The following is a 23,941-nucleotide window of genomic DNA, read 5'->3' on the forward strand; positions in this document are numbered from 1 at the left end:
CTCTCTCTCTCTCTCTCTCTCTCTCTCTCTCTCTCTCTCTCTCTCTCTCTCTCTCTCTCTCTCTCTCTCTCTCTCTCTCTCTCTCTCTCTCTCTCACACACACACACACACACACACACACACACACACACACACACACACACACACACACACACACACACACACACACACACACACACACACACACACACACACACACACACACACACACACACACACACTCTTGTCTTTTCAGTGTGACAAGCACTTGTGAATATGAGGTTGGCTTGGTGTAGAGCAAAATTAAAATTGGTCATTGATACCAGGCTCAGAGAGTTGTTTGTAAGTGACAGAAACCAAAGTACCTGAACGAGCAGGCTGTATTATGGATCGTTGACACTGAGTCTGGTGAATTCTCTAGAATTGTCATCTAGCTTTATATGAAGTGATGTGGTCCAACTAAGTCACTCAAGTCACCAATGATTAGGTTGTGTGCTGTATGTTCAACATTCACTGTTGTATAAGATTCCTATCCTAAATGTGAGACGCAGTTTTATTTTCTTCCGTTGAAGCCAAGGGGCTAGCTTCTGAGTTGTAAATTGAGGCTGTATAGGAAGTGACAGTTAATATGAATGGCCTTTAGTCTGGCTGTTTTACCCCCTGCTGGTGGGGCAAGCAGCACAGTCAAGCAGCACAGTCAAAATGGACACTGAGCTTGAGTTGTTTTCATCCCAACTGACTCACCTTTAAGCTAATATTAGCTCTTGGAAAAGGTGGATCACACTGATGTGGGGCTAAGCTGAGCTAGAAAGGGCAGAGCACATCCTGCCCTTTATTTTCACCGCTTTGAAGCATGAGCAGCTGTGTGTGTGTGTGTGTGTGTGTGTGTGTGTGTGTGTGTGTGTGTGTGTGTGTGTGTGTGTGTGTGTGTGTGTGTGTGTGTGTGTGTGTCACATTATGGTTTTTAGGACTGCAGCTATCAATTATTTTTATTTTATATTCACTACTTTTTTTTATTCATAAAAGATTGCGAAGTGTCTTTTTTTATATAATTGTCAAAAAACTGCATTTATAGGTATATTACTCTCTTATTTTGAAACATTTAATCTGACGTTTAGTCTCGGTGGTGTGCCTAGACTGAACTGGTTTGGCCGAATCCCCACACCAGCACTTCCTGAACTGACCTATTTTCCATTGCAAGGTAGTGTACTGTGATAAATAATTGACCTTGACTCTCTGAGTTTAGTTCTGTTGTCGTTGTGATTTCCCTCCTTCAGACTGCGTCCTGCTCCCAGAGAGGCACAGACAGACAGACGTGCCTGCCCCATGTCCGAGGACGCCAACCCCAAGCGCTACCTGTACTCTACGTTGTTGAACGGACGCGATCGAGAAGGTGTCGGCTTCCAGGTGAAGGGAGAGCAGGGAGCCGCCTGTGGCTCCATCAGCCAAAAAATGCACCGCATGGCCAGCGGTTACGGCGAGGGAGGGTGTGGCGTGGGGGGCGGGGCTGAGCTGGGCTTGGCTTCGGAGGGAAGCGACAGCAGCCACGAACACCCGGCCTCGCTGGGCTCTCACCGCGACGACAGGATGCACGAGGACGCGGAGACGGGCGGCAGTGGCAGCGGGACAGAATCCCATGGCAACGAGTCCCACGGCAACGAGTCTGTGGGCAGTTCAAATGGCAACGGCAAAGACTCCGCCCTCAATGAGTCATCAGTGAGCAACACGAGGTACGTGTACATCCACCCCAATGCATTGTGGTTAATCAAGTGTCTTCCGGCCACTGTAGGGGAGATGACCCTCTACCTGTAGTAGGCCATGGAAGTGCAGTTCATTACATTTGATAGAATTCCATTTTGTTGTGTGTGTGTGTGTGTGTGTGTGTGTGTGTGTGTGTGTGTGTGTGTGTGTGTGTGTGTGTGTGTGTGTGTGTGTGTGTGTGTGTGTGTGTGTGTGTGTGTGTGTGTGTGTGTGTGTGTGTTTGTGTGTGCGTACATGCGTGAGTGAGTGAGTATGTGAGTCATCAACTAGGGACTTTCTTGAAAATAGAAACACTATAAATACTACACCGTAAAAACCAGGTCAGTTTTTACCGATAAGAGTTAAATTAGTACTACAGGTTTTTGCTGGTGTTCTCTAATAGTCTTAATTTGATGTATATTTATAATTTTATGTTAGTTCATTTCCGTGTAGCACCCTTGTTCTTGTAAGTATGATATTAATGCTTAGTCGGATGACGAGCAGTACAATTATGAAGAAAAAGTGCCGTCAGTAGAGTGCCTCTGCACCTACGTTCACTACGTTCACAGCAGTCATATTATTTACTTCACAACAACCTGTAGACCAGTGGTTCTCGCCAGGGGTCCCCACATGATTTTGGGGGTCCCCAGATGACATTGAATTGACAATTTAAGGACTTTTAAGATCTTTTTAAAACCTAACTTTTTCCCCCATTGATCATTACTGCATCAAAAGTAATCATCAAACTATACTATAAAAAATGGTCAAACATTGGCCAAATTGTAATATAAGAAAGAGGCAAACATTTAACATTAAAATAGCCGATCTACAAGGTCACAACGGCTCGCAACGTGAGGCGTTGTGAGCTTGTAGATTGGCTATTTTCACAATATTTATATGTGGAACTGAGTCAAACAAAGACATTATGAAAAGTAATAGGCTAGGTCACCATACAGCATAATGACGGTAAGATAGTAGTACATAGGTCAGTGTATACCATGTAAATGTATCTATATACTGTACAATAGTGGTATTAGTGTACATTATCCAGTAATATACTGTACAATGTAAATGCTACCAAGCAATCTACTGACCGCTAAAGCCTGCACTTAGCATACATAGACTCGCTTCATTATGACTGCCCTGGCTTCAGCTGTACTGTACAAAGGGCTAATGAGTGATGTGGACGTATGTGGATGGCGTGACCTCAATGGGAGGTTGCCACCCATCTCAGGCGGTCAGAAGGAAGCCAACGCCCACTGCCTTCAGTTTATTGGCTGCAGTGGCTCTGTACAACCTGCCAGCCCCAAACTTATTATTATTGCAAGTGCGAGTGTTGCCAAGCGTGTGTGGCTACCATCCCCACCCTGGCTGCTTTTGTCCAAGCAACAGTGATCTCTTGTTCTATTACAACAACAGTCAGTGTGCCCATAAGCAAGGCACAGATTCCCAAATTGATTTGCTCAGAGGCCAAATGTAGAAGATTGGGATTCATTGTACATTATCAACATATCTCTTTTTTGTATTGCCCTGTTTAGTTTTGGGACTTTTCTGTAGGCCATTCCATATATTTGCCTGTCCTTTGTCATTGCAGCTCAAACTCTGACAGCCGCTCACCTCCAAGCAGCTCCAATGCCTTTAGTCTGGTGAGTTCCGAGCAGGACAACCCTTCCTCCAGTGGCTGCAGGTTAGTGTACATCTTATACCCTTAAACCTGCTGTCTGAACTTATAATGTCCAGTTGACAAGCACCTAGGAGAAATACAGTGTTTACTTGCTTTTAAATGAATTCACTCAAGTCTAGCCAAGCAGTATAAGGCCACTACTTGTCTTAAATTGAAATGTGAGTGAACTACTATTTTGAGCAGTAATTGGATATATATATATATATATATATATATATATATATATATATATATATATATATATATATATATATTTATTTTATTTTTTTAGGATAGTTTGATACTTGACAAATGCATTGGGATGATGCTGTTAGTTTTACTTTACATGGTTTCTTAACACATTCCTCAGTAGAGCTGCTAGCATGTGGCTAGTAATGCACCTCATTTTCAGGGTTGATTTCTAACAACAATAAAACACATCAAAAGTTAAGGACAAACCAAGAGTTTCCCATTTTGACACAAGTGCATCTTTCTCGTGTGCTCTGCAGCAGTGAACAGTCAGCCAATGCCAAGACTCAGAAAGAGATCTTCAAAACCATGAAGGAGCTGAAGAAGCATCTGCCAACGGAAAAGCGTAACAAGGGAAAGTCGAGCACGCTCAACACCCTCAAATACGCGTTGCGATGTGTCAAACAGGTCAAAGGTAAGGCTATCTTCATATTTAATTTAATTTCAAATTCAGTTCATACAATATTCCGAAAATAGCTGATCATCAAGCTCACAATGCACCGCGATATGACGCATTGTGAGCTCGCAGATCGGCTATTTCACATAAGGGGGTCGCAGCTATGATTATTTGGGGGTCCTTGGCATGGAACATTTTGGGATCCCCTGCAATAAGAGATGTAAAGGATATATTTAGCAAGACTTTCTGTCCATGTTTAATTTGTGAGTGAGATGGCATCTGGGTATTTCTTGACTTGGCAGCCAATGAAGAGCACTACCAGATGTTGATGGCCAATGACAGCCAACCACCCGGGCTTGACGTGTCATCCTACACCATCGAGGAAATCAACAGCATCACCTCAGAATACACGCTCAAAAGTACTGTAAGTACCTCACAGTTGCATGCCAATGTAGGGCTGGCTCCAAATTAACCACATGAAACCTAGCGACCCTATTCTGGGGCATGTCATAATAGGTAAACAGCTTGTTTCTCGGTTTCAATGTCCATCTTTATTCCACCATTCAGTCCACCAATCACAATACATGTCAGTCTTTCCTCCTCTACAAAGCAGACAGGCATATTAATCCTCTCCAGAGTTACTCCACAGACCCTGTACCCTTTCCAAATCAGTGCTTTCTAAATACCGGTAGTTATAAAGAGAACCCATATCTTTTCCATATCTTCTGCTTTGATGTGATTTTTCCATAGACAAACATAAACATACTTCTTTTAACCATTTACCAATATTTTGGTCTTTTCACATCTGTTCTTGTCAGTACTATAATTTGTTTTGCGTGCAATGAACATGAATACAAAGATATAGAGCTATTTCTTTCCTTACTGTATATTTGACTCTTTTGGATAGCAATCTAGTAGAAAAAAAGTAAAACCTGGGCTCCACAGTTAATTGTTTTGACAAAATCATTGTGCTTACTTAAAGATTCCCTAGAAAAACATATTTTAACCCTGCACTGGTTTATAATAATACATACAATTTATACAGTGCTTTTTCTAAGTACTCAAAGCTTTCATCACAGAGTTCATGGAATTTCGTAGAAACAAAGCTACAGCTCACATCTGGAGATCTAATATTTCTGCTGTTGTTCGCTAGGATATATTCGCCGTGGCTGTCTCCCTCATCACGGGGAAGATCATCTACATCTCGGACCAGGCGGCGTCCATCTTGAACTGCAAGTGCGAAGTGTTCGACAACGCCAAGTTTGTGGAGTTCCTGGCGCCTCAGGATGTTAGCGTGTTCTACAGTTTCACCACTCCCTACCGCCTTCCCTCATGGAGCATGTGCACTGGAGCAGGTAACCTATCCAGCATTTTCCGCACGTGGATCTTGATGAATGAAATTACCCTTGATGAATGAAATTACCCCCTGGGAAGCTGGGTATATATAACAGTGTGGTTGTGTGAGAGACTTTTGCCTGAGAGAGTGAGATTTCGTATAAAAAAAAACAAAGCAATTGAGAATGAAATTGTTGAGAGCTCAAAGGTCTGAGGTCTCAGCTATCTAGGCCAACATGTAAGTAGATGTTGGATTTCACGTCAGTCAGTCAGTGGTACGTCACCCTTGTGCTGTGCAGAAGTGGCACATGGGAAGGCCACATTTAACAGGATCCTTACCACATACAGTATGCATACTTGGTTAAGCATCAATTTTGTCCACCTCCTGTCGCCCCCCACACACACGGATGTGCCTGGCACAGATTGTGTTTGCCAGACCCAGAGGGTCGGCCTACATGAGGCTCTGCCCCCTTTCGTCCATACATGGGCGAAAAAGACTGGCTGTATAAAAGGGACCCTTTCTTCTCCATACATGGGCATAAAAGGGACACAGGCTGACACGTAATACGAAGTCCGTCATACGAAGTCCTTATAAAGTACTAGGAATTTATTCGGGGTCTGGCAGAACCAGGTCTCCTGGTCTTGTTTTACACCATGTGTTCTATTTCTCAATGTAGCCATTATTTGTGACGTACAACGCCCACACAGATGATCACATATGAGCTGCTCCGTGTTACCCGTTTCCTGTTGAATCAATGGAGCAGGAAATGTGAGGTGGACATACAGTAACTGTGGGTGACTTGCACGGCTGCAAGGCATACAAGCCTATTTCGCACATCTAAATAGTTAGACTTGTACATTTAGCTGCTTATAGACTATATGCAAAATGTACATGCTATATAGGCCAAGACCTATATAATATATAATATTATATAGCTGTTACAGCAAACAAATTGGAAAAGGGCTTGTAACTTACATCAGCAAATGTGTCTATGCCCTGCTGACCTACTTGAGGCCAGTCTAAAGATTTTTGTGAGAATTGGAGCATAACACCCAAATTGGTCACTCATTGTCACTTCCACTTACAGACAAAATGTTTTGTTGCAAGCACTTCTTATACTGTACATCTACGTTTCTAGTCTTTGTTATTGCGTCAATCGGTCTACGCTGCTCGATAGTTCACCCAACACTGTGTCATCTATTTAGACTGTTCAAAGTTTTATTCTTCAATATGATTGGTGGTTCTGCAGTAAATGAAAACAGCTGCTCTTCGTCGTTGAATTAAAGTGTCTCAGTGCTGACAAACACTGTCTTTATTTCCATACCACTCCTTGTTTCTGGCACCTTTTTGTTCAACAACGGTAACTCACAGATGTAAGGGTCTAATCGAACTAATCGTTTGAATTGATAATCCCCAAAAAAGATGATAAAAATGGTGAAAATAGCAAATCTACAAGATAACGCTTTGCGATGCAACTTGTAGATCTGCATTTTTTTTTAAAATTATATTATTATTCTTTTGATGAGTGTTGATTTGTTGTACTCATCCTGTTCTTGCTTGTGTTGCCTTTCCCTGCTTCTCTCTCTCTCTCTCTCTCTCTCTCTCTCTCTCTCTCTCTCTCTCTCTCTCACACACACACAGAATCCTCTCCCAATGAGTGCATGCAGGAGAAATCCTTCTTCTGTCGTATCAGGTGAGGATGGCGGCTCATCATTTCCTGTTTCAATAATAAGCATGGAGTCAGAGCTAGAGCTGGAGAGTCAGAGAAATGAGCATGAATGGGTGGATGGTGGGAGGATGCTAGCGTCTATACTGCGAACAGAAATCCTGTTGAAAGGAGAAAAAAAAGGCTGAATTCATAATAGAAAAAATTACTGTGATATACGGACAACACAGATCATCTTTTGCTCTTTATGTCGAGATCATGAAATAAAACCTTTTCCTTTTTTTGGTCCTGGTCACAAGATACGCAACTGTACGGACTGTCATATAGCTGCTTTACACCTTTATGTTTACAGTCAATGTTCTGTGTTAATGCAAGTGTGTAGCAAAAAAAAGTGTTCCATCACCCACTGAGAAAAAACACTCACCATTCTGTGTATCAATGCTATCCTACAATCACTAACTCAAAATAAGCCTAAATCTATTTCAATACCTTACACCTTATACATTTGAATTTAACCTGCTAATATAATGACCTGTGGCCAAAAAATTATGATCTTGTGCTATTGACAAACGCCTCTTACCCATTATGGTTATGAATGCAGTTGGACCGTTAAGAAAGCCAGTAATGTAATATTTCTATTATTGCTGTCACACAATTATGAAGGCCAAAATTGCTGAGCTCCGCTTTAAAATGATTTTGTGTGTTATAGCGGGGGTAAGGAACATGAGGGAGTCCTCCAGTACCAGCCTTTCCGCATGACACCCTACCTGATGAAGGTGCAGGATCCTGAACTGTCTGAGGAACAGTTCTGCTGCCTCCTGCTGGCGGAACGAGTGCACTCCGGTTATGAAGGTGAGACAGTGGAACAACACACACAAAACACACAGGAAATGTATCTCAATATAAAACACAATGCAACACTACACAACACAAGAGTTTTGTTACAAAGTCAGATATTCTGATGCCAATAGGCTCTTTACCATTCTAAACACATGATGAATGAAAATGACCCTAAGGGAACAATAGCTGGTAGAAGAGTGGTGTTTTTGATTTGCCTCGGAGCGTGAGATTACAGCGTACAAAAACAATTGAGAATGAAATTGAGATCAAAGCTGAGGTCTCAGCTATCTAGGCCAACATGTGAGTAGATGTTGGATGTCACATCATTCAGCATTCACAGCAAACACATTTAAAAACATTTTCAACTTGGACCGCTCGGGTGGCGCAGTGGTAAAGTCCCTGCCCACAACCACGGAGGTTGTGGGTTCGGATCCATCGTGGTGCAGCCGGCTTTGTCGGGCGTCTATGCGAACACAATTGGCCAGTGTTCGGGGGTGGGGAGGGTGATATTGGTCATTGCATGTATTCGTACGGGCTGGGGTGGCACCTGTCAGCAGGGAGTGTTGGGTGGGAGGAGTAGGACGAAGGCTCTACGTCCTCCTGGTGGAGAAATTTAGATAAAAAAAATTATAAAAAGAGTCAAAAGACGTCAGTGGCGGTGTGGGCTTACTAAAAACAGCTGTCAAAGTTTCTTCAATTTAATTTAATTATTTTTAAGGACCATTTTAAAACTTTCATCTACAATCACATGCCCAAGTGGAAAAGATCTATGGGTGAAATAAAAAGACACATTTTCACTCAAAATCACTACAAAAACATGAATATGTTTCCCCTTGCACAGTGAGCATTCGAGCATTTCAGTGTGTCGTCCAACCATTAAAAAGAATCAGCTGATATGAGCTACCAATCTCTGAATTGGAGCATAAGGGCTGCGCCCACACACCGTTTTCACTGCCATGATATATTGGCACACATCCACTCTGTCTGGCACAAATTCCAACAATTCATCATCTCTAATGCTTAATTTAAACCCTGTTATACGATGGTATCGCTCGCTGAACATACTAGATCTACAAACTTGGCTATTTTCTGTGAGTGACATTTGGTGATGAAGTATAAACCAGATTTAACATGTCCTTCCCCTCTCTGCAGCTCCCAGAATCCCTTCTGACAAGCGCATCTTCACCACTACACACACACCCAACTGTGTGTTCCAGGATGTGGATGAGAGGTGAGTGGGCCGCCACAAGCAACCCCACGATCACACACAGTCATTATAATCATGATCATAATACATTTTATTTATGTAGCACTTCACACAACACAGTGTTTCACAAACAGAATATTATTACAACTGATAAGTATAATACAATCAAATGCAATACAATAAACACTGTACATTCTATAGCAAGAGGGCAAAGATAGACAGAAAACCTGTTTATTCAGGGAACTTAGAAACAGGGATATTTGGAAAATGTCTTATTAAAGGTGCATAAAAACAGCATAATCACAACCATAATCAGGATATGATTATGTCTAATACTGTAACAGTACACTTGCTAGCCTTTGACAAAAGGAAGAATAGCTGCTCACTGCTACAAATAGGATGGGTTAAATGCAGAGGACAAATTCTGTAAATGTACTTGACAATAAATACATTTAATTTAACTTAACAATGCTGCCTCTCCCTCAGGGCTGTTCCTCTGTTGGGCTACCTCCCCCAGGACCTGATCGGGACCCCCCTCCTACTCAACGTGCACCCAAGCGACAGGCCCTTGATGCTGGCCGTACATCGAAAGGGTAAGAATGGAATTCAATTTCAATCGTTTTCTGTCAATGTAGGGCTTAAGTGATTCATTCTCTTTTGGGTGTCGAGCTGAAAATGTGTGGGTGATCTAAAAAAAAGTGGTTTAAAAAAAATTTGTGAAGTACTGATATAGTACATACATTTAACGGGTGTCTGGGAACCACACGGTCCCCGGTTCGATCCCTGGCTTCCCCTGGCTTTGTGTCAAAGTATCCTCGAGCAAGACGCTGAACCCACGTCTGCTGCCCAGAGAGCTGGTTGGCACTTTGTATAACGCTAATGGTAAAAGCAGAGCATTTACCATTTGTACCGTTGCACCAACAGTTCTGCAGTATGGAGGCCAGGCGTTTGACCACTCGACCATCCGTTTCTGTGCGAAGAACGGAGAGTACGTTACCATAGATACCAGCTGGTCCAGCTTTGTCAACCCCTGGAGCCGCAAGGTTTCCTTCGTCATCGGCAGGCACAAAGTCCGCATGTGAGAAGACACACACACACACACACACACACACACACACACACACACACACACACACACACACACACACACACACACACACACACACACACACACACTGACAGCAGCTCACACTTGATGGATGTCCTCTTTCGGCACTCATTTGGAAGGTGACATATTGTGACTTTGTGGGTGTTTGTTTGTGTCCCAGGGGGCCTGTTAATGAAGATGTGTTTGCAGCCCCAGCGTTCCATGGAGGAAAGATAATGGATTCAGACATCCAGGAAATCAGTGAGCAGATTCACAGGCTCCTACTGCAGGTATGGACCTGTCTAGCCTTACACACACACACACACACACACACACACACACACACACACACACACACACACACACACACACACACACACACACAGAGTCATCTACAGTCACCTCATTCCTGCGACAGTAGTTGCTATAACAACCCGTCCCTCTCCATCCCCAGCCCATCCATAACATGGGCTCCAGTGGCTATGGCAGCAACGGTTCCCACGAGCAGCCGGCCAGTGTGGGATCGTCAAGCGACAGCAACGGGAACGTGGCGGAGGAGACGGACAAGGTCAAGCCTCCCAGGACCTTCCAGGAGATCTGTAAGGGCGTCCACATGCTGAAGAACCAGGACCCCCAGGTCTACCTGGCCTCCGCATCTCCCTTGACCCCCAAACTGGAGCAAAGAAAGAGTTCTGATGGTGAGTACAGATGGAGACACACACACACACGCACGCACACGCACACGCACACACACACACACACACGCACACACACTATTCCATTGACAAGTGCAAACATTCAAAACGACTTAACACATTGTTCATTTCACAACATGAACCTTCACATCGCTATTCTGCTATTTTTTGCTATTTGATGTAGAACGACGTGTATAGGGTTGAACTCAAATAGTGTAAACATTATCTGTAGGGGTTCATGTTTGCACTCACGAGTTGAATGAACGCTCCGAATTTGACTGTGTATTCACTTGGATAGCTATTTACAAATTATCGAACAAACAATTAGGTAAAGTAACTATTGAAAACCCTCCAAATATTTGCAAGAAACAAAGAATAATCTCAAAATGAGTGAGCTGTGTGATTTAAGAGGATATGCTTCATTATTTTATTCAGCTGTAAGAAATGAACACTGTTTCCACTGTACAGACTTGTTTAGAGCAGCGGTAGGCCTTATTGGTCACTGATTTCTGTTTTCTTTGTGCATTGACATCACATTAAGACTTGTATTCTCTACTGTATTCCATTACGAAAAAAAACTTTTCGGGGCCGCATGCGACCCTGAAATTTAGTCATAGCCAATTGGAATGGAATCAGACAAATCTGACTGATACATCTTGACCACATGACCCCAGAGATAATGTGTACCCATTTGTGTGAGTTTTGGACAAACTCTTGTAGGAGTAGTAGCAAAAAGTGTGTTTTGAAGAAACTAAATTTAAATTTGTAATGTAATTGTTCTACTTTAAATTGGTTTATTGGGGCTCCTTAAACAAAAATTGCTTTGTTCTTTTCACCGCTCATACAATTTTTTTGTAGCTTACAACTGTAATACCAATAATTAAAGTCAATAATTAAAGTAGCTATTGTTCTTAATAAATTATAAACAAAATTTGTAAAGTGATATACGGTACTGTATTTTTTGCAGTGACTGAGACAACAGGCTGAAAAATAAAGCCAAGTGACAACTGTGTAAGTGAACGTGCAATTGTTTGGGGCCCTCATCAAATCACCTTTTGCGCAATGCGGGCCTCATCCCGAAACGAGTTTGACGCCCCTTTCTAACCGGTATGAAAATGGTCAATGTGTTGGTGAAACATGCTGACATCTTCATTTGTGTCCTAATTGTTGCAATCGTTTTTGTCTTTTATCCAGCAGCAGTCCAGAAGAGCCATGTGGTGTGTCTGAAGGACTCTGCGCCCCCTCTGCTGGCCATGGACAGTACTATAGCTAGCATGGCAGACCTGACCTGCAAAGAACAGACTGTCTACTCCTACCAGCAGATCAACTGCCTTGACAGTGTCATTAGGTGTGTGTGTGTGTGTGTGTGTGTGTGTGTGTGTGTGTGTGTGTGTGTGTGTGTGTGTGTGCGCATGCACGTGCACGTGCACGTGCACGTGCACTAGCATGTGCATGTGCATGTTGACTTTCTATGACATGACATTTTTCTTGACAATTAATTATCATAAAAATAATTGCTATTATTTATTTAATTGTGTTTTTCCATTGAACATTGGAACATAAAAATTACTTCACTGTTTGCCTCTTAAGCTTGCTCAACAAACATTGCACACGTCAAATACCAATAATAATAAATAATAAATAATGTTCTATGCTAAAATAGGCAGTATTTAATTATGTTTTACAAAAAAATTGTTCAAACAAAAAATTGTGTAAATTGACAATCTACAAGCTCACAAGACAGACAGACAGACAGTCAGACAGACAGACAGACAGTTAGTTGTGGGACTGGTTGTCTGCTTTGCACTGTTGTACGCGTTTGTTAAATTCTTATTTCACTCTGTCTCACTGTCTTCTCTCTCACATACACATACACACACACACACACACACACATACACACACACACACACACACACACACACACACACACACACACACACACACACACACACACACACACACACACACACACACACACACACACACACACACGCACAGACGTGTCTTTCTCTCTGTCTCGGCTACAGTATGTGCACTCACACTCTGTGGGGTTTGTGTGTCTCTCAGGTATCTGGAGAGTTGCAATGTCCCCATCACAGGGAAGAGGAAGTACTCCAACGCCACCTCCTCCAACTCTGACGAGGACAAGAAGTGCTCTGACACTGACATGCAGGAATCACAAGGTACACACACACACACACACACACACACACACACACACACACACACACACACACAGAAGCACAGAGAAACAAACAATGATTGTCCAAATCAAGGCTTTTACCTCATTTCACATAAGGTGTCAGTCTGGAAAAACGACAGTTGTTACTAGTCTTGTGCGCTGTAGAGAACACTTGGCATTGTGATGCAAAGCCTGATTCATACTAAGTTGCGTGCAGACGCAGTGCACCGGAAATAGCCAATTCACAAGCACACAACGCATCGCATTGTGACTCGTTGTGACCTTGTAGGTTGGTTATTTTCAGTGCAAAATGATGCGCAACGAAGTATAAATCAGGCATTATTGATGCATGAGGAATTAGTCGTCTCTTTGTGGGCCCGAGCCAACAAAAACAACTCTCCGTCCACCCCTTTGCAGATCCTTTAACGTTGGACAGCCAACATGGACTGTCCGCCATGAAAGCCCCTAAGAAGCCTCCCTCTGGGGCTGCGGCCGTGGTGGGAAGCCCCCTCGCACCTCTCCCTCTGCTCAGCAAGGCAGAGAGTGTGGTGTCCATCACGTCCCAGTGCAGCTACAGTAGCACCATAGTCCACGTGGGGGACAAGAAGCCACTGCCCGAATCTGGTGAGCTCCCCGTGTCCATTCTGGCAAACACATGCATTTAAAGACACGTTAAAGCTACAATCTGTACGTTTTATGTCCGTTGTCTCCCTCTCCTCACGGAGAGAGGTAATTGCAATGATGTCCGAACTGCCATTACAGATTGGCGCCACATCCAAGTGTCCAATTCAGTGCGCCTTCTGGTTCAAATAACTATTGACATCTTCAACCAATCAAAATGTCTTAATGGAAGAGTAGGGAGACCACCTCCAACCACCGCAGATGTGCTATTTATATTGTATTAACATACTCTACCAAATAAGTCCCGGATTGTAGCTTTAACACTTTAATGCACTCGAGAGTGTCATGCATGCCCGTCCGTCTCAGTGATTTGGCTGTAAAACGGTTGACGTATGAGTAAACCTAACAGATTCTGCTAAGAATTTGCCCTCCTGCTGTGGTTGTGTCGTTTGTGTGACCGGCTATTTCTCCGCAACTCATTTGTGTGTGACCGCAATCCCCATGACAGAGATCATTGAGGATGTGGCTGATAGTCCCGCCCCCCCAGTGCTGCCAGTGGTGGCGTCTCCGCCCAGCCAGGAGAAGGAGGCGTATCAAAGGCTGGGCCTGACCAAGCAGGTGTTGGCCGCGCACACCCAGAAAGAGGAGCAGACCTTCCTCCACTGCTGTGGAGACCTCCGCAGTGCCAGGACCTTTCAGAAGGACTGCTCCACCTACCTCCGCAAGCACAGAGAGTTGACACGTTTTCGAGGTAGAGTACAGGCCTCTCACAATGAACATAACCCCATCTTACTCATAATAGATTCTCTTTTCTTTTCTTTTTTGGACCACTGTTAACAAAATTATTGTTAATGTTTTGTGATCAGTTACAGTTACCTGAACCTCAAACAGAAAGAGATCTTGGAATTGCACATATTAAACATTTTACGTGATACCGTACATCACCAAACCAATCCCGCAATTACTAAAATATTTGATACATGATCCAGTTAATTGCTTCTCAACTTGAATACAGTCAGATGAATTCCTGAACCAACATGCTATATAATCTCCCTTTAGAATCACCTGGGGTCCAAGGGAGCTCTAAACCAGGTGGCTGCAGGCCTGAGCCCGCCGCCAAGAAGGGAAGCCGCAACAGAAAGTCCAAGAAACCTCGCATCAAGCAGCCCGATTCATCAGACAGCGATTCATCAGACCGCAAACCTCACCCCCCACTCCAGGGTCTCAACCAAACCTCCTGGTCCCCATCGGAAGCCTCCCAATCATCTTTCAATGTTTCCTACCCAGCCATGGTGCCAGCCTACCAGCTCCCTGTTTACCCCACGCCCCCCGCCCCCCCATCGCTGGCCCCCTTTCCAGACCCCTCCCTCTCCACTGGATATGGGGAGGGACAGATCAGCCAAGCTCCGCCCACTGCCACTCCATATCCCGCCCCTATGGTTACTCCAGTGGTGGCGTTGGTTCTGCCCAACTATTTGTTTCCCCCAATGGGCCAGCTTGGCCAAATGGGTCAGATTGTGACCGCTCCTAGACCGGCTTTCTTCCCTGAGCAGACCCAAACCCCAACTGCCTACACTACCCAGCAGCCCTTCCAAACCCCACGACCTGCGTACACGATTCAAACACAAGCCTCCTTCAATAGCCAACAACGATTCCCTGCCCAGCCCGCCTACACTACACCGCAGCCCTTCCAAGCCCCTCAGGTGGTCTTCACTACCCCGCAGCCCCTCCAAGTGCCTCAGACGGCCTTCACTACCCAGCAGCCCTTCCAAGCCCCTCAGGCACTCTACACTACCCCGCAGCCCCTCCAAGTGCCTCAGACGGCCTTCACTACCCAGCAGCCCTTTCAAGCCCCTCAGGCGGTCTACACTACCCCGCAGCCCTTCACGGCCCAGCCGTCTTTCCCGGTCCAGGCTGCTCCGTTTGTGAGCCAAGCCTCTTACCCGGCCCAGCCCTTCTCATTCGACCTGGCCCCTGCTGAGCCCCCTAAAGCTCCCGCAGCGGAGCCCAGAGAGGGGGCCGTGTCTCGCTCCTCCACCCCGGCGTCTGCAGGCCGCGAGGTGCCCTCGTCGCCGTGGCTGTTCGAGTCGCGGTGCAGCACTCCTCTGCAGCTCAACCTGCTGAGCATGGAGGAGACGCAGCGCTCCGCGGAGAGGCAGGACGGCGCGGGACCGTCAGCTGGAGCTCAGGGCGGCTGCACAGCAGGAGCCGTGATCAAAACTGACGACCATCAGGTGAGGGGCATAGAGAAACGTAAGAGGAAGGAGAGGTGTATGCTCAAACACTCTTTGAGCATACAGTCCCGGGCTTTGAGACGCTAGCCAGACAGCATAGCTACAAACAGTCCGTTTCTGGGGTGGTGCTGGTCTTTTGTAATCCTTTTTTGCTGCATTCAAACGCCTGCTGCCATGGATTTGTCATGTTCGGCTCCTCGTTTTGCAGATGGAGTCTCCGGCACATGGGGCCCACAGTGACGATAGCTCTTCACTCACTGATGTGGAAGTCCTTCTGCAGGAGGACCCCAAGACCAAAGCCATGGCCCGAGCAGGGGGCAGCTCACAGGGGGGCCAGTCCCAGAGCCAGGTGTCGGGTCAAGGGGACGGTCTGTGGCTGACCTACCAGATGCCATCCAGGTGAGTGATAAGCTTAATTCATCATACTCCCATTGCACGATGGCAACGCTCGCCGACAAGAACAGATTTTCAACCTACTGACAGTGCTTGACGCAGTGCTTGACAATGTGTTATTTTCTGCGAGCCTCATGTGAGGGAGTATAAATGAAGGTAAAGAGTTCTGGATATGTAGTGACTTATGTTTTCTTAATGGTAGATGGTTCATTTATATAGCGCCTTTATCCATGGCGCTTGGCGCTTTACAATGATTGTGCATTACATTCACCCATTCACACACACATTCATACACCGATGGCGGAGGAAACCATGCAAGGCACCAACCTGCTCATCGGGAGCAATTAGGGGTTCAGCGTCTTGCTCAAGGACACTTCGACACTAACTCTGGGGGAGCCCGGGATCGAACTGGGAACCCTCTGGTTGCCAAGCGGCCGCTCTACCTCCTGAGCCACTGCCGCCCCCATTTTCTTCCCACCAGTGCCAAGCCAGCTTAAATACAAATTGGACTTCAAAATAAACCCCAGGTTGACTAATACCATGTTACCTGCCCACCTTGAATAATAATACGTTGCCATTGTACAAGTTATGGAAATGATTGGCACTGAAAAGACTGCTGTTGATCAGTGGCACTCCATTATGCCTGCCAACATTGTGTTGTTAGATAGATAGATAGATAGATAGATAGAAAGATGGATAGTTTTATTGATCCCGTGGGGGGGATTTCAGTCGTTACAGGAACAGAGTGATCAAGGCAGATGCATGCTAGAAATGTATGACGTCAACTAGGAGCTCTATAGACCGCCTCGGACAAGTTCTGCTTAGACCAGTGTTTCCCAACCTTTCCTGGATCAGGGCCCACTTGAAAATCTTGACAGTGTTCTTGGCCCACCCATCTGGCCATGGTTCTATGCTCGATTGTGTTCTTGCTAGGATCATTGGAACTAACATAATATACTTTAAGTGCCTTTTTATCAGTATCTCAGTATTTTAATGTCATATTATCATTATCATCTTGGTGTTTTGACAATTATTTTGGGAGCCACTTGCAATACCCCCACGGCCCACAGTTTGGGAATCGCTGGCTTAGACATTTGCTGTATCTAGTAAAGGGTATGTTTAGTTAGTTTTTGTTGCAATTCTTAAACTTTATTGAATCTTATCTTTCGTAATATGTAGAGAGGCTAATCTGACACAGAATCACTAGAGAACTGGGACCACTAAATGCTCAGGGGGAAAACGCACTTCTTATTTAGGAAAGAGACTAATAGGCTCTGAGCATAACTGGAGTCCATACAGTGGCGTGTTCGAGGTTTGTTTTCTAGGTTTTTTCGGAGGGCATGCTATAATTATTGTGGTCACCGAATGAAATAACCGCTCTATTGTTAAGTAGTTGATGTGTGAATCACTTAAAAACTCCAACGGCCAGCGGTCATTATCACCTCAAGACAATAATCACACAGTAAGCCTTCACCTCAGATGCCACATTATCACATGAAAAAGGCCATTTGAATTGAAGTCTACATTCTTGCTGCCCCCAGCCCCTCCTCCTGCGTATCAGATTCTGGCCACGAAGGTTTTCTGCAGGTCACATTATGTATATAGCGTAACACGGGTAGAGCACACCACTGGTTCCATATATGTTCCACATATGACATGTTATGTGTTTCCGGTTCAAATCTACTGCTTAGCCAATCAAACAAAGCAATGGGAAAATTAACCAGAACAGAAAACGATTAGGAATGAGAATATTCAGATTTTACAGATGGGGGCTGCACATAGAATCCTCGATTGCAGTTGACTGTAAATGTTTTGTATGACCTTTTATTGATTTTTATTACCATGCTGATGTTTTCACTCAGTGATGTGATAATAAATCCTGATGTTGTGTTCCTACCTGACCTACAGAGACATACAGAGGGTTCTGCAAGAGGACAAAGAGAGGCTCAGACAGGTGCAGAAGAGCCAGCCACGCTTCTCCTCCGACCAGCGCAGAGAACTGTTGGATGAACACCCCTGGATGAGGAGGGGAGGCCTGCCTTCTGCTATTAACGTCAAGGTCAGGATCACATCAACGCACCCACACACATTTGACACCGTCATACTGCGGAGTATAAATTAGGATTCAACAGCAAAGTTGTGAATGCAGTAATTCATTGTGTGTACAGTTTAGATTAGTTGTCAGTGAATAAATAAATACTCCTACTAGGGTCCATTCGGTTCCATTTGTACACTCAGAGTTAAATAAACACTGCAGATTTTACAGCCTGGATTGGGGATCCAGAGATGAGACAAATATTCGACCAAATGGGGGTCTGTGGCCTAATGCATATCAAACTGGGGGTCCTTGAAATGAGAGAGGTTGAGAATCACTGATCTGTAACTGGTATATTGGGCCCCTGAGACCTCTGGGCACCTATTTAATTCATATTTACATTTATTTTATACATATAATCATTTTGAATGTCGTTTAACGCCTAATATTTATACAATTTCTTCGGAACCTGTGGATAACCAGTCATTTTGGGGCATAAACAAGAAGTTGAAGGGTAAATTTCAGTCTGATAATGCTGTACCGTGCATGTTCAAATCATGTATACTTTACATTATTTCCATCCATTTTCCACAGCATACATTTATTCTTCAATTCTTTCACATTTTGGAAAAAAAATGCCAATTTAACACTCAGGTGCCCGCAATGTTTATGTGCCCAGTCGACCTGTATCCATCTAGACTGTGTATCAATGAGAGTGCTTGTTTTTTTATGATTCCACCAGGAGTGTGTTTACTGTGAGGACGCAGCATCGGAGCCCATACAGGAGGATCTGCAAAACATGGGGGACATGGTTGGAGAGTCCAGTTAGGGGGGGGGGGGGGGGGGGGGGCAGTGCCCACGTGGCCAATTGGCCAGGCAGAGGAGTCCACACCCCAGCCTGACTCTGGCTCCTAGACACTCGATGACCACCAGAGGGACACACTCCACCAGCTATGGACCATCAGGTTAAGGAACAGACAATTAAAACGGTTGCAATGTCTGCATATCTATAGTGCAATTATCCAAAGCGCCTTTAACCCATTTTGGGCGGGAACCCCTATTTGTAACTTTACCTTTCAGGACGGGAACCCCTTTTTGGGTTCTTGTTGCTATGTACAGTATATAGCAACATACATATGTTGTAATTTTTTGAATAAATATTTGAAGTTTTTCAGAAAACTTAGGTCTTTTTAGAATCGGCCTCAGGACTAAATGGGTTAAATGTAAGTAAGCCTTGCCGAGCCCTGAGGCCCATAGGACAGGAGTCTTATCTCCTGTTTCCTTAGCGTAAGGCTACTTGATGTACAAGTACAACCCCTGGACATGATGCTAGCATGTCGCAGGGACTTACCCCCAATCCAACCCTTGATGCTGAGTGCCAAGGAGGGAGGCATTGGGTCCCATTTTTAGAGTCTTTGGTATGACCTGGCCACTAAGCCTTTAAATGTATGTGAACTTAATATGTTCCACACCGACGGTGGAGACGGTGGAGGCAACTATGCAAGGGGTTCAGCACCTTGCTCAAGGACACTTTGACACGAAGCCAGGAGGATCGAACCGGAAGTAGCCATTCCGGGTCCAAGGTGGCCGTTCTACCTTCTGGGCCATTGCTGCATCTGTCCCTGCCCATTTAGATATACGTGCATACATACACGCACATTGTGGATGTGAGATAAGAAGTTATGTGCCTAATGCACACACGCACTTGAAAACCTTTGCCGCGACAGGCCTCTTTATCTGTTTTTGTGAGTTGTTTTATCGGTTCTGGGGGGTCCCTGGAACAAAATATTGTGAGATGGGGGGTCCGCGGCCAAATACATATAATTGTGGGGGTCCTTGACAATTATGAAAAAGTTTGAGAACCACTGATATAGCAACATACGTTTTTTTAGAAAACTGTTGGGATTTAGAGATTTGTAGAATCGGCTTCAGGTCTTAATGGGTTAAAGCGATAGGTGGATGGATTGTTGTGAAGAAGAATATTCTATGATTTTTCAAAGGTTAGTGAAAACGCTCAGAATCGCTGGCAAGGTCGGCTATACACGATGTTTTACTCTGGCGGTTAACAAGTTAATGATTCTATACTCAGGTTTCCAACGGAAACTTTAACTTGCCTGTACCACTCGCTGTGTGACCTCATACAGCAGTGTTGGCCTCTGAAGACATGTATTTACCTGTGTACTGTGAAAGCTGTTTTTCTTGTTACCAATACCAGAACTCAAGCTTCAAATCAGCACTGAAAAGTATTTTGTTGTCTCTGTATCTTAACAACACATTGAGTGCCAAAAATGGCTATGGCCGTTTAAAAAAAAAAAAAAACAGCACCAGGAGATGTTATTTTTCGAAGATTTAGACTCCTATCCACTTCCTGGTTAACTTATTACTTTAAAAGCCTGTATCTCGGCTCCCGTGTATTATTTTTTTTCTATGTATATTTGGCGAAACATGCTATTTTCAACTGGCTGCAACTATGGAACGGATTACCGAATGTTTTTCTTTTCTTTTCGATTCGATTCTACGAGACCCCTGTGTGTGTGTAATGAGGGGATCACCGTGAGGACGGTGATCACAGAAAATATTTTGTGACGATTTTAACGATAAAAAAAATCGTTAAATATGCTGGCACTGGCTCTACCCTGTTTTAAAAAACCTCTGGTACTCAATGTGTTAACAGCCAGTTGGTTCTATAGGAAGGTATGTTATTTTTTTTATATGATGCAGTCCAAGGTAGTGCACGGCTGTGCCCACATCCGAACAGGATGTGTGTTGTGCAAGATGTTTGACCCATGTCGCGTTACATGAAGTATTAAGTAAGCTAGGATCCATATTGGCTCCATTTACAGACGGTGTACACACTATTGCAATAGCTGGGAACAATTGAGGCACTGGGATAAAACCTGTGAGGGTTGTGCCTGTATAGGAACATAGTCTGGACCAAGGTCATGTCACTGGTTAATATGTTTCCATGATTGTAACTTTTCTATTTTGCGTTTACTCTTGTCATTTGTCAGAACTCGTTTTCTTTCTTCGTCTCAATCTCGTCTATTTTTTACTTCTGTGTATGTGTGTAGGTGTTTTTGTTTTGTTCCCCATTTCAATAGTTTATGGAGTGTCATTGTGGACCTACCTCTGAAACAGGTGAAGTAGTGAATAATAACAAACATAGGATGTACTGATATGTTTGTGGACAAAACGCAATGGATGGAGTTAAGATACTTAATCAATTCCAGTGTATGGGGTATACAGAGTCTCTGGATGGGGGGTATGCTCTGCCTTAAGGCCCTGACACGCCAAACCGACTTGTCCTCACTGCTACAAACTCAGTCGGGTCAGACATCAGTTGTAAAGATGTTAAAAAGACATAAAGGGATGTTGAGGACACTGTGAAACGGTGGCCTCCACATCTCTCTGGGCTACCTATCACTATAAATGAATGAATGTATGAAGGAATGGATAGGACAGGCTCTCATCAGCCAACAAATATATCGTCCAAAAAAATGGCAACTATTATCTATATTTGTATTTTTTCTCTTATTTTGTGCAAAATGTATTTCCAGGGACTTACATTTTGCTGATCCACATGCATGTAATGCATTTAAAATGCATGAATGATCTTTCACTGCAAACTGATATTAGGACATCAGCTGTAAATGGAAGACTTAAGCGAGGCAGGGAACGGTGTTGCACATTTTTAAAAGCCTTACCCATCTTCTAAGGTCTCATGGAGGGAATTATTTTACATGAATTACGCGCATGTGGGTCATCATAGGAAGTAATTTATTCAGTAAATTCATACACACGGTACCATCACCTTATGATATGTATGATCAATTTGTTTCTTTGCCACTGCATGAGCCTGTGGTATATTAAACTTGCACAGTTTTGTGCATTTTTGTAGGTGAGAATATTGTGTTGTTTGAGACATTGTAATAAATTTACTGATGGAATCATTTGACTGGCTTTTTTTGTCCATATGCCTCCCAGGACTACAAACGCTCATGAGTTGTAGTCAATGGCAAATAGTAACAAAAGTCAATCTGCCAGAGTGGGTTGGCTGCTAGCAGAGCATGACCTTACTCCTGCGTCAACTGTGATTGTTCTTCACCAGTCTACAGACCGTTGAGAAGCAGCCAGTCTCCAGGGATCAGCACCATATGCCAATGCGCTCATCTCACACATCTTTTGTATTCAGAATGCATTTGCCACGAATTCATGCAGGCTTTGGATGCAAATCCTCCCTCACATTTTTTATGTAATATAAAATTATTTCATAGAGGTTTATTTTGTTGAATGGTTAGGTCAACTCTAGCTATATTCTGATCTGTTTATCTTGCTTGGTACTATATCAGTTTCATCAAATCAGGAGAGAGAATTTATTTAGCACTTATATTAACAATAAAATATAACTTAAAGCACCTATAATGTGGTGTGTCAACTGTCAATTTTGGTTAACATAGATAAACTTTTTTACACATAGATTTTTTCATGAGGATTTTAGGTTGATCTTCCATGTTGTCGTTGTCAAATGTTCCCTAGGCCTATCCTACCCTATCCTATCCTATCCTAAGCAACGTGTCCCTCCTAATTAGGGCAATATTTTTCCAACAAATAATTAAATGGCCAAAATAACAGATCGACAAGCAGATCATCAGGATATGTTGTGTTTGTTGTGTGTTGCTACTTGCTGCTTCTTCTTCTGTCGTATGTCAGCTCCGTTGCAGCAAGCCAGTCCAGTGTGTCATTGTCTAGGTCAATTAAGCCACGATCACCATTAGGTGGCCGGTATTTAGGTGTGTTGCTGCAACACAATCAATCATATGACGAAAGGGTCTCTTGACATCTATTACAGTCAGCTTATAGCTGTCAGTGTCAGGGCTACCCACCGATATCAGCATGAGTCTAGCTATATTTGCAGAGTATGGTAGGCCTATCCTGTATAAATTAATGAAGAAAAATGACCCTACTTATTAAAGGCCCTGGAGCATTATGGCCTCAGTGCACCCCCCCCCCCCTTGTCTCTTCCGCCCTTTGAAAAGCTGCATGGAAAAGAAGCCGGCTCTGTGGCTCTCCTCAGATCCTCTCCTGTGTCATGGTTACACACAAGACCGACAGCTTTGATCATCGCCTGTACCCCTCCCTCCCATTTCAATGTCCCCCACCACCTGTGGTGTAAAGTAACTAAGTACATTTACTCAAGTACTGTACTTAAGTACACTTTTGAGGTACTTGTACTTTTCCGGAGTATTTCCAATTATCAGTACTTTTGCTTCTACTCCTTTACATCTCAGAGACAAATATTGTATTTTTACTCCACTACAATTGTTTGAAAACTTCAGTTACTAGTTACTTTGCAGATATAAATTATTACATTATAAAACGTACATTAACCACTTTAGCCCTATTTTATACCTAGGCTATTTGAAAATAGCCGATCTACAAGCTCACAACGCGCCGCGATGCGACGCGTTGTGAGCTTGCAGATCGGCTATTTTCAAACATTTTAGTACTTTTACTTTTGGTACTTTAACTACATTTTGATACCAATACTTTTGTACTTTTACTCAAGTACATTTTTTATTCCGGACTTTTACTTGTAACAGAGTACTTCTACAGTA

General features: G+C 43.8%; 1 protein-coding gene across 1 annotated transcript; it reads left to right on the forward strand.

Moving 5' to 3' along the window:
* Positions 1-255: 255 nt before the first annotated feature.
* On the forward strand, positions 256-19,155 carry LOC308085212 (period circadian protein homolog 2-like; the record flags this gene model as incomplete). The annotated part of the gene is made up of 22 exons (XM_080428294.1): positions 256-260; positions 1,257-1,709; positions 3,314-3,406; positions 3,892-4,046; positions 4,331-4,452; positions 5,182-5,383; positions 7,006-7,057; positions 7,740-7,882; positions 9,023-9,101; positions 9,564-9,670; positions 10,002-10,155; positions 10,346-10,454; positions 10,619-10,862; positions 12,054-12,207; positions 12,929-13,044; positions 13,461-13,667; positions 14,173-14,415; positions 14,724-15,367; positions 15,485-15,898; positions 16,107-16,297; positions 18,200-18,350; positions 19,069-19,155. 22 exons carry the CDS (start codon positions 256-258, stop codon positions 19,153-19,155), a joined length of 4,125 nt encoding a protein of 1,374 aa, XP_080284420.1.
* Positions 19,156-23,941: the final 4,786 nt, after the last annotated feature.

The sequence above is a fragment of the Gymnoscopelus braueri genome (assembly GCF_963280865.1).
Source record: "Gymnoscopelus braueri genome assembly, chromosome: 5".
NCBI classification, from domain to species: domain Eukaryota; kingdom Metazoa; phylum Chordata; class Actinopteri; order Myctophiformes; family Myctophidae; genus Gymnoscopelus; species Gymnoscopelus braueri.